Genomic DNA, 16,047 nt, shown 5'->3' with positions numbered 1-16,047 from the left:
TGTAAAAAGATGAATGTGCGCACGTGGGACCTCCCTTGAAGAAGTGCAGTTGAAAGATGCCTGTATGGAAAACAATAAATCCACTAGTCAGAACTGCATAGCATGTTTTCAGCCTAATTTTCCACTGACCCGGTGACCCTACTGGTATACATTGTTGCCCCTCTCGTGAATGCCGGCCTGTTGTTTTGGCTTCTTGTATGCTGAAGAATCACACTGGGCCTATATTGTGTAAAATTCCACAAGAACTTTGCGTCGACGCCTTGCACCGAATAAAAGGTGTCCATCATTATTATCTTGCCCAACGCAAACCTGTTTTGACTGAGCTGAAACAACCACAGTCAAGTGATGCTCACGATAGAGCGGGGGTCACAGACATGTGAAAATTTCCTCCATTAGTATGGACTGGGGGCGGCCCGGTAGTCCAGTGGTTAGCACGTCAGCTTCACAGTGCAGAGGTACCGGGTTCGATTCCAGCTCCGGCCTCCCTGTGTGGTGTTTGCATGTTCTCCCCGGGCCTGCGTGGGTTTTCTCCGGGTGCTCCGGTTTCCTCCCACATTCCAAAAACATGCGTGGCAGGCTGATTGAACACTCTAAATTGTCCCTAGGTGTGAGTGTGAGCGCGCATGGTTGTTCGTCTCTGTGTGCCCTGTGATTGGCTGGCAACCGATGAGTATGGACTGGCAAGTACCCATACTGGATACTCATAAATGGCTGATACAGGCCTCATTTTAAGGTATCAGGTACTCATGGAGGCTGCCGATACCTGCCACTGATACTTCGGACAAAAAAATATATATATACAGGATATATGTATAAAATATGACAGAGAGGAAGTCCTCCTTGGCAGTCACAGTTTTTTGTCGTGCGTGTTGATTTTTATGTTTCTTCCTCATTCATAATTGGTGCAAAAATGCCATAAAAAAAACCCAAAGAAATTGTAAAAGTTGACAAAGTGCCGTGTGATTTTTTTATTGAGCCAGATAGAGATTTATTTATTTTTTGCACCCATTTCTGGGAATTTCGACTTCAGACTTTCCATTCCCGTTCCTAAGTGCAATCTTGCGACATGCAGTTCTCCGCTTAAATAGATGGCTCCCAAAAATGTATTGTATATTCCTGGCCAGGCCATGCTAAGTCTTGGTCAACAACATCACTCTGCCATCAGACTCAGCTGCATACATAAACAAAGAAACAAACTCTAAGTGGAAAACACAATCTCCCTAGGGAGGTAATTAAAGTGTCCTATGTGATTAGGGCCGTCCCGTCAAAGAGGCTAACATCAATCCTTCCTCGGCCTGTAACCGTGGCTTGGTGTGTGCGTGCTATACTGCGCATGCCTGTGGTGCTCCAGCCTGGGCCTCAGATCAACGTTGGTGGTGGAGCAGAGGTGTTGGAAGACCCTGCTGTAAGGCGGCGGTGCTGGGGGGGAGGAGAGAAAGAGAGAGAGAGAGAGAGAGAAAAAAGAGATGCTAGGCTACAAGTGGACACAATGTGTAATGGCAGTTCCAGCTGAGAAAACACAAGCACCCGCGCAGAACACTAAAACCTGAGGGGTGAAAAATATGTGAGGCCTGGCAATAGGTCAGGTTCCCCCACCGTATCTAATTCGATTTTTACAAACTGTAAGAAAACACGCTGCTGCTGCTCTCTGAGCACTGATGCAAATATTTCAATTTTTTTTTACACGCTTTTTTTTTCAATGACTCAAAAGAAAAAAACCTCCCAAAAGCACATTTGCTTTTTACTTTGTGTATGTCCTCAAATATTGTCTGTGGGGGATTATTTACTGAAATGTAGAAGGAGGAGGTGTCTTTTCGAGAATTGGCTCCCCAGAGTTTATTGAGCCAAGGCTCATATTGACATGAATATGAAATCTCACCGCAGACTTCCAAACAAATGTCTAACAAATGCTATTTACCAAAATTTCTCGAATGTGTCGTGTAACATTGTGGTTCGGAGTCATTGTATAGTTTTGAAAGGACTTCACATTCCACTTTGATTCATCGATGACGTCACTGATTAATTTTTTTCAACTGTCAACACGTTTTGCTCGCTCACTCATTCATCCTGCCACTTTTCAGCGCATCTGCTCTGAACAATCGCTCGTTGTCGCAAAGAATAGACAACTCGTGACATTTCCCGTTATTTATTCCAATAATCTCGAAAATATTGCCAAACCATTGAACTATTAGTGGCTAAACTTCCCCTCGAAAATATTTCTTTATCTCTCAGGGAAAAAACAGTTTCTTCTTGTTTTTTTATTTTACACGCAGTGCTGCGGATAAGCCGCTTATTTCAATTGCTTGCAGCTTCTGGAGCGTTAAAAATGTTGGACTTAAAATAAAGAGGCAGAGATCAAGCGGGAGGTCGTCGACGTTTTTGGTGCTTCGTGCAAAAGCGAATCGGGTGACTCAAAACCGCATTAATGGTTCATATTGGCGAGTGAGCGTCGTTTTGACCACTCGTTATTAGTTTTCACGGATGCATGGAGGCAAGGAGGCAAGCTGCAGAGGGGGCTTGGGTGCGTGCCTGGTGGTCCACGCAGTCACGTCTGGCAAAGACATTAGAACGGGGAGTCCCATAGACAGCGCTCACTTCTCTAAATAAACATTAGTCTTAAAAAGTTTGGCCCCGCGACCTTTACGTGATCGCGTTTCACTATGGATACAGTCCATTTTTATCGCGAGGTTTTCCTCTTCTTTTCACACAACACACACGCACAAAACACACACACACACACATTCCCGACACACTTTCACGCCGAGGGGAAAAAAAAAGTCAATTTAAAGTTTGGTTTTTACGAGTCGAACAATAACAACGTCTTTTTAATGATGTCAACTGCATAAAGGGACATTTTGATTCGGATCGAAATAAAGGGTAGTACATAAATATTGCGTCAAAATGTTCGGTTTGATTTTTAAATTTCTATTTTAATGTCCAAGACCTCTTTAGTTCTGTTTTGAAAAATGCACACACAAAAAACCGTCAATTCGATTATTTGATGTGTGTGTAACATCGCTGTGTGCAAGGTAAAAAGGAAAGCACGCACACGCAGTATGTTGCAACTGCACCTTGAAAATGATGAGGGGCAAACGTGTCAGTCCGTATTTAATTCGTTACAAATGACTTGCATGTTGACTAATTGTGCTCTTGCTAAAAAGCTTTATAAAAATTGTACTAAACTGAGTTCAGCGGAATATAGAACTCTACTCCTCCAGTCATATATTTCTTTATTTAAAATAATCAAACTCACCCATAACTTCATATTCCGTACATTCTGTTCCTCTGTTTTTTTCATGGATATTGATTTTTTTGTTTAAATTCCTTCATTATTAGCCTATATTGTATGAAAACCTCCAACATGAACAAAAATATACACATATTATGGAGAATTATTTGACAAATATAGATTTTAAATGTATTTTTGATGAATGTCAAATAATAGGCAAATTGCTGCCTCCGGAGAATAAATCACCTGCTAATATTGAGCAAGTCGTATCGTGTCCTCCTCGTCTTTATTATTTTTTCCAACTGCAGGTGTTCTCTTCACTCGGTGTGTCTTCCAAAGTTCATATTATGTTCTGGCCCATGGGGGAATTGACTGTCCTGGGCTTTATTTACACAATCTAAATGAATTAAGAGCGGGATGCCTTCGTGTGGTGCAATAACACGCAGGCTGCTGCAAGGGGTGTGGGGGGTGAGCTTTGGATGGCGGTGGTGGTGGTGGTAGTGGGAGAGGCCAGGGTGATTTATCGAGGCTGGCCTTGGCTCACTTCTCGTCCCCGGCCAAGGAGCAGTTCGGACCGGGCCAACATTCCTCCCTGCAAAGCGGCAGCCCAGGTCTCGCTGTCTACTTTTAACTAAAACTGCACAATATGTGTTCTAATGCCATTTATTGGTGGTGTATTAACTCACAAAGTTTAAAAAATGTGCAGTTCTAGCCTCCGGCCACATTAATTATAGGTATAGCTGCACCCTCTAATCATGCGCAAAAATGGATTTTCTCTTTACAACGATAATGATGCTCGGTTTTGACACGCGCGCCAAAGGTATTGATTTAATAATGTGGTTATTATCGTGATTGCGGCTTGCCTCTCTTGTGAAATCAATTAGGGGGAAGCAAAATATTAGGAACAGCTTTCAGTGGTATATATAAGGTCGTTGAGCAAATACCTCTCGATGCGGTGGCTCAAATGATTTTTAAGTTACTGGATGTCATTGTGGAACCGAATGGGATGTAGTCTACTACGTGATATTATTTTATATGGTGTTGAGCTGTAAATTAGATTGACAAAGGTTTCATTTGTTAGTAAAAGGCAATTAAATAGGTATACACACACCCACACACACAAACACTCATAGACACACGCGCGCGCATGGGCACTGCCCTTGTGTCCTTCAAGTCTAAGGAAGATGTATCGATCAGGGGTCTCAGTGTATTGACAAGGTGGTGAAAGATTCGGGCATAATGATTTTGGCTAAGCTGCTTTCTGTCATGCACGCATGCATTCACGCTGTCAAAATATATCGCCAAGTAATGGTATCAAGATGTATCCTCACATATTTATCATGATCAATCTTTACTAATATTTATCGAACGAATAAATAACAATGCTTGGGTTTTTTTTCCCCCCATAGCCCATATGGAAGCGGTTTGTCCAAGGGGGTGAAAAAAAAAGTAATAAACGCACTTTTGGAGTCATTTGGCTGTCACGTCACGCATCACTCGAGGCTATTCTTCGAGACAACGTCACGCAAAATGACGAGCGTCGCGGTGTCTAAATCAAGACAATCTCTCGGTCTCTCTCCGGTGCGTGCGGGTGGTCCCGGTTGTCAAACATAAGCGTGCAGTTGCAGCTGAAGTCAAGACAGAATCAAAATAAAAATTAAAGGGAAGATGGTCGCCGGGTGTGCGAGTTGTTTGTTGTGGTGTCTTTTTTTTTAACAAGAAGAGCATAGGTCTATTTCTGCTCGCCTTACCCTGTAATCTTGTATCGTGCATGTCTGAATGAGACGCCATTCGATTGTGTCCTCATGCAGAGATTCTAATGGACTGATGATGCGTCTGCATGACAGTCAGCCCAGGGGGGTCTTGCACATGCACATGCAATTTTAGACACATTCATACGACTGCATGCACGGGGGTCCGCAACTTGGTTTTGGGGGAGTAGGGGGAGGGAGACCAAAAATCAGGTCAGTTTTTATTAAGATTGAAAAATCGGATTATCTGAAGTCTAACTTGATCATAGTAAATTCTTCCTCCCAAAAAGTAATAATAATAATGCGCAAGCTATTCCTATTGTAATTTATTGAGGAAGCATATTTTATAGGAATTTTTATTGTCATCAGTAGAATACGTTGACGGCATGGCGATGCAAATTTGCATGCATTTCTATTCTCTATTTAAGGGCTTGAACAGAAAAATGGTCAATGAAAAAAGAAAACTTCGTTCATAATCATTAAAAAAAATCACATCAAATAATTAAATAAATACATACATACACAAAAGTTGCTTATGAGATACACGACAGACTGCCTCGTGGGGGTTCATGCAAGTTCTTTTTAAAGGTGGTATATAGTTTAAAATAGAGCTATTGAATTTATGAGATGCACGGTTAAGTTTTTTTTAATTTCAAACAAACATTTGCTTCTTGTTGTTATAAAGGACTATTGGGTGCTATGATGTTTTATATCGCACACGGGTGCGAAAGGTGCACAATATATCGAAAAAATATCGTCAGTGCGATAATGGATCGTGCAAATGACGTCTATCGCAAATGACCATTGTGTGTGTGTGTGTGTGTGTTGTATAGAAAACTTTGCTGCTGTAAATCGAGAATATCTCCATTGTGAAGCGAATAAAGGTTTTCTTATTCTTATTCTTATTATATAGGGCAGGGCCCTGTATCTAGCGCCTCTATTGTTATTTTTGTTGGTTTACTGTGTAATCCATTGCAATCCATTGGGGATCAAGCTGTGGATGAGAAAAAAATAAAACAACGGTCCACAAAAAATCATCGTTCAAATCTCCTACTGCTTATAACGATATTGTCAACAACGATGATGATTGTTTTACTTTTTTTATTCGCTTTTAGTGTGTTAAAAATCATCCCACAGCACGTTTTTCAAGCATCATACTGAATTGTTCTTATTTTCCATCTCTATATAAGATATTAATAAGACATCACAGCGAAATCTTGTGAAATTGATATTTCGGTGAAAAGGTGAGTCATTTTCAAGGCAGCATTTTTGTTCGGAAGGGAGGAAGATGCAAAAGAAAAGGCATCTCATTGGTCCATTTTTGCTCCAGCAGCAGAACTGTGCTTGCAAACTAAAGAAGCGAACATGTGTTGGTTTTCGTTTCAAAGCCTTTGAAAAGCGCCGATGTTGCGCCACAGGACGGACAAGACGGGTCATCGCTCCCTCGCCTTTCATCCGCAATAATCACGTGTCAAAACACCCGCAAACTAATTTGTCCGCACGTTTGCGCACAAAAGCCAAATCCTCGCATGCAGGTTCCTTCTGTCCACAAACATGCTCGGTTCAAAAAAGACCACTGGGGTTGTTTCGGGGGGTCCCCTCTAACTCCCTTTTTTTTTTTCAATCGTGTTCCCAGACAACGCCGATGACATGAAAGCGGCCCCTTTGCAAACGCGAGGGCCCTTTGACAACTTTGCTTTTCAGGACTCCTTAAATGCGTGTGTGGCTGCACTGGGCCCGCCAAAGGGGGACACCTCGCTGTGCGCGCATTGAGTCCCCGGGGGTCCTCGCTGACAACATCAACAAACGCTGGATTAGGAGCCCCAATGAAAATGCTGCTACAAATTAGCAACGAAAGTCCCCTTAATTCGCTCCACAAAATCTAAAGAGCTTATAGGGGATATTGTCCATTTTCAATTACAAACCACCAAGTTTTCCCCTCGTCGGCCCTTTCGAAAAGGGGTCTCTCTTTTTTTTTTGTAAGAAAAGTAAGAGCCACAAACGGTATGAATGCATGCCCCCCCCCCCGCACCCCCACTGATGCTTTTGACATATTTAAATGAAATGTGTCTGAGTGAAAGCCCCTTCCTCACAATCCCAATTCATCATATAATTTCATTTAACTGTTCATCCAATGAAAAGAATAGAAGTAGATTTCTTCCTTTCAAATCCACAAAACATTTATTATTTTTGTCATTACAGCCCCAAAAAAATGACCTATAATGAACATTTGTCTTTTTCTATCGGCAACACATGACATGAAACTGTATGTGAAATACAACCATGAAACAAGTTCGAATGGAGGTAATGTGCTTATTTTTTTTAAACCAATGACAATTTAAAACAACCAAAATCACTTTGTACGGGAGATTTTTTTTTTGGGCGGGGGGCTGCTATTTTTTTCCTTTGCTTTTCTAAGTTTAAAACCTGAGTTGTCTGTTTCATGCGTGGTGGCAACGCTATTAAAAAAAACACAAAATGTAACGTAAAAATGTTAAAACCCACTCCTCGTGGTGACACGTTGAATTTTAAAGTGTTATTTTCGTTTACAACACAAAATGGAGGCCGCGTATGGGCCTGTTTTAAATGAATCCGTTGCTTTTTCAAATGCACCTATTTACAAAGCATAAATAAACCCTCTTATGGAGTCAAAACACAATACTTACCACCCCCCTCCTCCCCCAATAACGTTCAGCCTACCTTCACATATAGGACCACACCACATTTGGCTTTTTCGTAAGAAAAATACGTTCAGTTCAGGGCGGTATTATTATTATTATTTTTCTTCAGAAAGGGCAAGTGTTCAAGTTTTTGCTGGGGAAAGTCTGCCCGTGCGTGCCGGGCTGTAACAAGTCTTGCGCCAGGCTCAAGTGGTTGGAAGCCGAGCCCAAAGCCGGACTGAGCATGGCCAGGATGTGCGCCTGCCCGGCCGGCTGCGAGCCGTACGACGACGCGGCGGTGTTGGCCGCGCCGATGATATTGTCGATGGAGAAGGACGGTCGACTCGGGGCGCTCGAGTCCGTCTTGACCGGCGCCAGGGACGGGTAGAAGGGCTTCCTCAGGTCGGGCAAAGGAGGGGGCCCGGCGGGGAAGATGGGCGAGGGCAAGGTGCACGGCGAGTTGGGGAACGGGAAGGACCCCCCCGCGTGCGGATGGTGGTGCGGCTGGTACGGGCTGTGCGCGGCGTGAAAGTTCTGCAGCTGAAGTCCGTAGCTGTATCCGTACGGGCTGTATCCGAAGCCGGGGAGGAAGCCCCCGGCGTCCCGCAGGATCTCGTTGCCCTGGTTCCTCTTGAAGCGCTTCCTCCTGCGTAAGAAGCTCCCGTTGTCGAACATGTCCGCCGAGTCCGGGTCCAGCGTCCAGTAATTGCCCTTGCCGGGGTTGCCGGGCTCCCGGGGGATTTTCACGAAGCAGTCGTTGAGTGAGAGGTTGTGCCGGATGGAGTTCTGCCAAGCGGGGAACTTCTCGCGGTAGTAGGGGAACCTGTTGCTGATGAACTCGCAGATCTCGCTGAGGGTGAGTCTCTTCTTGGGGCTCTGCAGGATGGCCATGGTGATGAGCGCGATGTAGGAGTAAGGGGGTTTCACCAGGGCGCTTTTCCTTGCTTTTTCGCCCACCAGAACCGCCCCGGCCTCGGCGCCGATTCCCATCTGCTCCGCCGGGCAGTCGGAGCTGCTCAGGCCCGGCGAGGACGCCCCTTCCTCGGCGTTCTGGGAGTAATTATCATCGGAGTCCAGGTTGAAATCGTGGCGCAGGTACTTCCCGTCCTTCCCGACGGACAGATCCCCCCCGACCACGTCAATGTCCACATCATCGGACAATGCAGAGCTGTCGGACATATCCGTCCCTAAAGTCATCCTTCTCGCGCACCCCTCCTCCCCTCCTGCCGAGATGGTCTCCTCTTTGAGAGCCCACCGCACCGACACTCTTAGAACCGCGCCAGAACTTGCTTGCACTCGCGTCGCCGAGGACTCAACACACGCATGGTTCTAGAATGCAAAACCAAAAGGACAACAACAACAAAAAAGTTGGACCTGCAGCCTTTGGCGTCTCTCGGAGTTCTGGGGGCGCGAGTGTCATCCAGCAGGAAACTTCTGCTCGAATCACTCTCTCTCCCTCTCTCGTGCTCCCTCTCTCTCTCTCTTTCCAGGCATACAAGTCAATCACAGATCATCGTTCTTCCTCCGATCCGCTACTGCCCTCCCTTAGCACTTCATGTCGAATGTGACTTTTCAAAAATCACGCAGGATCGAATAACACAAATTTTAAGATTACGTGCATGTGAGAATCCAACCAAAGAGCCACGCGAGCCTCCTCTGCTTCCTTTACGCATTTATAGGAGCACCCTAGTCACGTGATTGGTGACGCACACGCGGGAACTAGGCCAAATTTACATATCACAACTTCACATTTATATTTTACTGTTCAATTAAAATTGAATGACCAAGAACAAAAAAAACCGGATATGGAGTAATTCTGGACTCTGTGCATTTCTGACAAATCTGTTATTGATTGCAATAAAATGTGTTTTTGTTCGTCACCTTTCCGATGGCAAATGTTATTGAACCGACTAGAACAGGGGTGCCCATTACGTCGATCCTGATCTACCGGTAGATCTAAAACAGGTCCCAATTATCTCCGAAGAGTGTCGAAGAGAAAAAAACATGTTAGTTGTATATTTTTTGTGTTAATGTATGCTGCGCCCAAATCATCCTATCAGTCTCCTTTTCACAAAATAAATAAAAATTTTAAAAAAATCAAATAAAGCAGGTAAATCTTGAATTTATGGTGGCGTGTGATGACGTCACCGGAAGTTGTTAGCTCTCAGCAGTCTGCAATTGCAGCTGGTGATCAGAGCTGTTGTGCTCTATCTTTTATCGACATTATTCTCATGTTTCGTGTACAATTCACAGAGGGCACGGGCAAAGAATAGGAACCTAGGAGGGCCCAGGGAAGCACTTTAAAACGGTAAGTGTGAGCTACGATAGTTAACAGGCTGCAAAAGTGCGTCGCATGCGTCAGTTTCAGGCTGTTTCTAATTCAGGGCGTGTGTGTGTTTGTGTCTGTGTGTGTGTGTGTGTGTGTGTCGGTAAGGGTAGATCCCGTGAGGTTAGTTGATCAAAAAGTACATTCAAATAGTAACATCCTTGTTGGGCTGCTAATAAACATTTGATTATTTCTATGTATTTTATTTCTTTTTTTAACCTTCATTTTAGTTTAGTATGAAAAGTATATTTTTATGAATTATTATTATAATTGGAATTCGAAATGTGTAGTTATTCTCTCAAATTTGATGTGAATCAATAACCCAAATTATTATTGTTATTATTATTATTATTATTATTACCATCATCAATGACAAAAATTGCTTTCTCGCTTTCGATTTATATTCTTGAATGTATGATCTTCCAATACAGGCATATTTTAGGCATTTGCAGTATTTTTAACGTTGCATTTGTTTGTTTTGTTTTTAATGACTTATGAAATTTTTGGGGGGGGGGGGGGGAATTCAGGCTGCTCGTGGAAACCCTATAATTCAACACCGCGTGGCTGGCAGGTAAATCCTCAATCACTCTGATCTGGTTCATGCTCTTGCTTTCGTTTCTTAATAAGTTACAGTCATTTTCTTGAGTGTTCACTTGTATACTACAATAAAATACCAGTAGACGGCGATTAGTTTTGAAGGGGTGTGGGTGCACAATACATACGGTCCATACACAACGGCATTGTCGACGTTGTATGCTTTCACACCTTTACAGAATTGAGATGACATATTTAAGATAATCGATGGACAAACACAGTTTATAACTTATTTTTGTTGCGTACACGAATCCACACAATTCATCCATCCATTTTCGCGGGTGTGCTGCAACCCTTTCTGGGTGTTTTGGGGCAATAGGCGGGGTACACCCTGAACTGGTTGCCAGCCAATCGCAGGGGACACATAGACGAACAGCTTTTCACGCTGACAATCACACTTCAAACCAATTTAGAGTGTTCCATTTAACATGCTACGCCGGAATCGAACCCTGCGCCTGCACTGTGAGGGTGACGTCCTAACCGGTCGACCAGCGTGTCGCCCTCCACACAATTTGACGGAGGGTAAAAATATGAAGGCAAGTCAAAGGTAAATATGGTTGTCAAAGTTTAAGTGACAGACGCCACCTAGCGGCCGGTATTGATTAAAAGGCAGAGTTACATTTAATGGAAATGTACAATAAGGAGAAAATTATATGATCCCCTGCTGAATTTCAAAGTTTACTCACTTTAAAAAAGGGCCTATTCGTACTCCAAAAGTAAATGCGGTTCAAAAATCCACGATACCCATTGAAGTTATAAAACGCGCATTTTCATTGAAACGTGTAATAATTATATTGCTTCGGGTTTAAATCCAAATTTCGCTCAATTAAAATGCTCAACATTGGAGAACTTTTAATCTTTAAAATATTACCGATAGAAATGTTGTCGTTTCACAACTATAAACAACGATTTGTGAGAAAATGTCATTATTCTGTACTGGATTAATCCCCCCCCCACCCCCCCCCACACACACACACACTTTATGACAGCTGGATTTCACCAGCAAGTCACACAGTGTGCATATAATGCACTTAAGCCAGGCCATGTAAATGATCTTAAATCATTACTAATCATATCTTATCACTTCATATTTGCAAGTCAACGTTATTTCTGGGCAAAGTTTGTCCTGGAGGTAAAATCGTTTTCTATTCACGTTGTGCTTCAAAATACACTATGATTTTATACTTTATTTGCAACAATAACACAATACTTTGTTTGACTTTTGAGTAACTTATTACAAAAGACAGTTTCATTTTTTTGGTGAGGACCTGCTTGAATGTATTTTCATCTGCGCGTCAAGACTGAATGCCATCCAGATTTGTTGCGCAGTTTTACTTGGATTTATGAGGTTATGGCGCCCTCTGCTGCTCATGGGCAATACTGAAAAGAAGCACGCTGTTCCCTGCAAGTAACCAAAATGTTGGCACGAGCTCTTCGTATGATGCAGCGCATTTGTTGACTACTGCAAAGTACAACCACAATAAAAACATACTGTTGATTGTAAGGCACATCTGCCTCATATTTCTGCGCTTTGAATCTGACCCTGCCAGGATGCAACCCATCCCAGCCTATCACCTAAAATTTGGTGGGATAGGCTCGCCCCTGACCTTCAAATGAGAATGAGCGCCAGAGAAAATGGATGATGGGAGTGTCAATAAACACTGAACAGTGATAGCAGCTTTTACTGATTTGAGATATTTTTTTTACTAGTGAGTTTAAAGTCTATATTATCAGAATAAATAGAGGTCTGATTTTTTTAATTTGGCTTCATCCCCAAGTATACAGTAAATGCCTTTAAATGCAGGTTGAAAACGATGCCTTTTTTCACGTTCCTCTGATTAAAATCATTTTTTTTTAAAACTATTTCACGACGTGGTCCTTGAGTAACTTCAGAAAGCTACTTTTTTTCTTTCTTTGGCGTTTCAATGTCTTTAAATCTTTTATTTGGAAAAGTGTTTAAATATTCATTCATTCATTCATCTTCCGAGCCGCTTGATCCTCACTAGGGTCGCGGGGGGTGCTGGAGCCTATCCCAGCTGTCTCCGGTCAGTAGGCGGGGGACACCCTGAATCGGTTGCCAGCCAATCGCAGGGCACACAGAAACGCACAACCACTCACACTCACACCTAGGGACAATTTGGAGTGTTCAATCAGCCTGCCACGCATGTTTTTGGAATGTGGGAGGAAACCGGAGCACCCGGAGAAAACCCACGCAGGCCCGGGGAGAACAGGCAAACTCCACACAGGGAGGCCGGAGCTGGAATCGAACCCGGTACCTCTGCACTGTGAAGCCGACGTGCTAACCACTCCATGTAAATTCTTTTGAGCAAATTGAATAAGCTACGTTTCTTTTCATTGTCTTCAGCTGTTCTGTTTGTACATAAAGGCTTTTAAGACATTGCGCTTTTGATTGTGTGAAGCACATTGAGTTGTATTGTGTATTAAATTCATTCATTCATTCATTCATCTTCCGTACCGCTTGATCCTCACTAGGGTCGCGGGGGGTGCTGGAGCCCATCCCAGCCGTCTTCGGGCAGTAGGCGGGGGACACCCTGAATCGGTTGCCAGCCACTTGCAGGGCACACAGAGACCAACAACCACCAGTGCTCACACTCACACCTAGGGACAATTTTGGAGTGTTCAATCAGCCCGCCATGCATGTTTTTGGAATGTGGGAGGAAATCGGACTACCCGGAGAAAACCCACGCAGGCCCGGGGAGAACATGCAAACTCCACACAGGGAGCTGGAATCGAACCCGGTACCTCTGCACTGTTGCACCACACTGTCAACTCTGCAACAGGCCAAGCCTAAGGCCCCAAGCAGAAGGCGTCCCCCAGAAACAGCTGAGATCAGCTCATTTTAATGACGAGGCGTGTAATGACAACATGTTGCTTTCGGGAAACTCCCACATGGGGTCCCTGACTAATTTTGCTGCCTGGTGGGACCAGAGAAACAACTGATATTGGTCTTTATCAATGACATATGTGTAACCAGACACTGGAAACTTAAAAGCTAGCTGAAAGTCCTAAAAATAGCCGGTGATCAGTGTTAAAATAATTGCCCCAGGGGATAAATAAAGTTTTCTGAATCTGAATCCGATACATGTTGGAATGGTAGATTCAATGAAATCCTAATATTTTGTTGAATGTTTTTGTCATACACATTCTTTAATTACATCAAAATGTTAAAGCAAAATATCATCAACAAGCAGATTTCCATCAATCTTTATTTTTCTAATACATTGTGAAATTTAGATATAATATAAACATTGTTGTTTAATTGTGAAATCTAACCTGGTTCTGGATTTGGATTTTTTTTCTACAAAAGTCATCGCAAATTCCAATATAACAATCGTTGACATTTATTTGATTGACATTTGTCAAGTTTTGAGAGATTTTAAGTAATTTTAATTAATTACACGTGACACTCTGACACGTTTCAAGATGTTTGTAATTAACCTGTTGATTTTCAGATATTGGGGCAAAACTATAGGTGTTATTTACCTTTTTGGTCTTGTATTTATTTTAATATACTTTAATCCCCCAGGAGAAATGAACTCGCACTCGGCGGTACACGCAATATGTTCTTACAGTGTATTATTCTTTTACGTGTTCTTTGTGAACACGTTTTAAATATTGCAGACATCCCCTTGCTTAAAAAAATAATGAAACGAAACGAATCTTTTACTTTATTCTCCATCATCGTGTAAACATAATGAAAGTGTCAAAGGTGGAGAGTCCATTAAAATGAATTTATTTCTGATTTGCTGCATTGATAACTTGTTTTTAAAAAATAGAAACAACATCCAAACTTAACGAAAACGTACAATTTTAAAGTCTGCGAAACACTTAAAATCTCCGAGGTGACCTCGTGGAATGTGTGAAAATATCAATGGCTTGGAAAAAAATGGAATGTTTTCTCACAAGGCTTGATTCCTTTCCTGTCAAACTAAATATGAATAAGAATATTAAATTATAAAATGTTCATCAACCGGACCGTCACATGTATCGTTCCAGTCCCGATGCAAAGTTGGCCTGTCTCATGTAAGAGTTGTTGTAAGTGTTCATCGGGCCAGAGAGACCCAGAAGCTGCTCCGTGTGTTCCGCGCAGGAGCTCGGCCGGAGAGCCGGCAGAGAGAGCCTGTTGCCCGGGCAGTACACCTGAGAGCTCCCGGGGGAGAACCCGGACTGGGCCACGCCGGTCAGGTTGGAAGGCGAGGCCGGGGAGGAGTAGGGGTACGCCGGGGTGAGGTTGTTAGCGGACTGGTTGACGGTTTGGGTCTGGAAACACGCCGAAGGGTCCCCCCCGGTGACCGAGCAGCTGGAGGTCATGGCGGGCAGGTCGCCCCCGCCGAGCCCCTGCAAAGCTTGGGGGTTGAGTTCCCCGATCGTCTGAGGGCTGATGATGTTATCGATGCTGAACATGCGCGGCTGCGCCTGGCACACGCCGGCGGAAGTCTGGTAGTGATGCAGCATGGCCGGATGCGGGGAGGAAGCCGCGTAGCCGGACCCGATCCCCGCGTACAGGGTGTTGGGGTAGGAAGGCCTTCCCATCGGGGTGGGCGTGAAGGCGCTGGAGCTCTGGATGTAACCCGGGTAGGTGCTCACATCTGTGCGCTTGAACCGCTTGCGTCTCCTCAGGAAGCTTCCGTTGTCGAACATGTCCTCGGCGGCGGGGTCCAGAGTCCAGTAGTTGCCCTTACCGGGTCTGCCGGGCTCCCGCGGGATCTTGACGAAACAGTCGTTGAGGGTCAAGTTGTGACGGATCGAATTCTGCCACTTCTTGGAGTTCTCCCTGTAGAACGGAAAGCGCTCCATGATGAATTTATAAATGCCCCCCAGAGTGAGTTTCCTCTCGGGGGAGTTGGCGATGGCCATGGCGATGAGAGCGATGTAGCTGTAAGGGGGTTTGCCACGCTGCACGGGCCTCTTCCTGCGGCGGCTACCGGTGGGCAGGTGCTCCTGATCCGTCTGGCCCAGCACGACTCCGTCCTCGGCGTCGGGGCTGGGCCCCCGCGGCTCCGACTTGATCAGGACGCCGTCCTTGGAGCGGCCTTGCAGCAAAAGCGGGGGCAGAGGCGAGTCCAGGCTGACGTTGGGGGACAGGACCACCGGGCTGATCTCCGCGGGAGAGTGCTGCGTCTCTGCGGTCATGTTGCACATGCCAGAATAGTACGAGTAGTTTGCCAGATTCATAGAAGAGAAAGAAGTGAACAGTCAATATTTCGATCAACTTTTTTTTTTTTTTAGAAAAGTAGCCTGCGTGGTGTCCTTGCGTTGGGTGCTTGGTGTCATTCCAGGTGAGATGCACGGGCGCTGACAGTTTTATAAAGGTGGGGGGAGCAATGACGCAACTAGCTCCCCTGATGACGAAGCTGCAGCTGCACCAAAACTTTTTTTTTTCTCACATTTTGTTCATTGATGTCAGTCTTCAAGTCATGTAAAAAAAAAACAATTAAAAATGCATATTCACTTATATCTGGCCGC

The 16,047-nt window shown here is 44.2% G+C and overlaps 2 protein-coding genes across 2 annotated transcripts; both read right to left on the bottom strand.

Annotated features, from left to right (window-relative positions):
* Positions 1-7,142: 7,142 nt before the first annotated feature.
* Positions 7,143-9,297, bottom strand: foxd2 (forkhead box D2). The gene has a single exon (XM_052074857.1). The coding sequence runs from the start codon at positions 8,835-8,837 to the stop codon at positions 7,767-7,769; it is 1,071 nt and encodes a 356-aa protein (XP_051930817.1). The 5' UTR covers positions 8,838-9,297; the 3' UTR covers positions 7,143-7,766.
* A 5,094-nt stretch (positions 9,298-14,391) lies between these two features.
* Positions 14,392-15,826, bottom strand: foxe3 (forkhead box E3). Its single transcript, XM_052074833.1, has one exon. It carries the CDS (start codon positions 15,754-15,756, stop codon positions 14,560-14,562), a length of 1,197 nt encoding a protein of 398 aa, XP_051930793.1. The 5' UTR covers positions 15,757-15,826; the 3' UTR covers positions 14,392-14,559.
* Between the last annotated feature and the right edge of the window lie 221 nt (positions 15,827-16,047).

The sequence above is a fragment of the Hippocampus zosterae genome, chromosome 8, assembly GCF_025434085.1.
Source record: "Hippocampus zosterae strain Florida chromosome 8, ASM2543408v3, whole genome shotgun sequence".
In the NCBI taxonomy this organism is placed as follows: domain Eukaryota; kingdom Metazoa; phylum Chordata; class Actinopteri; order Syngnathiformes; family Syngnathidae; genus Hippocampus; species Hippocampus zosterae.
Note: the sequence above shows the minus strand (reverse complement) of the source record. Positions and strands in the feature narration are given on the sequence as shown.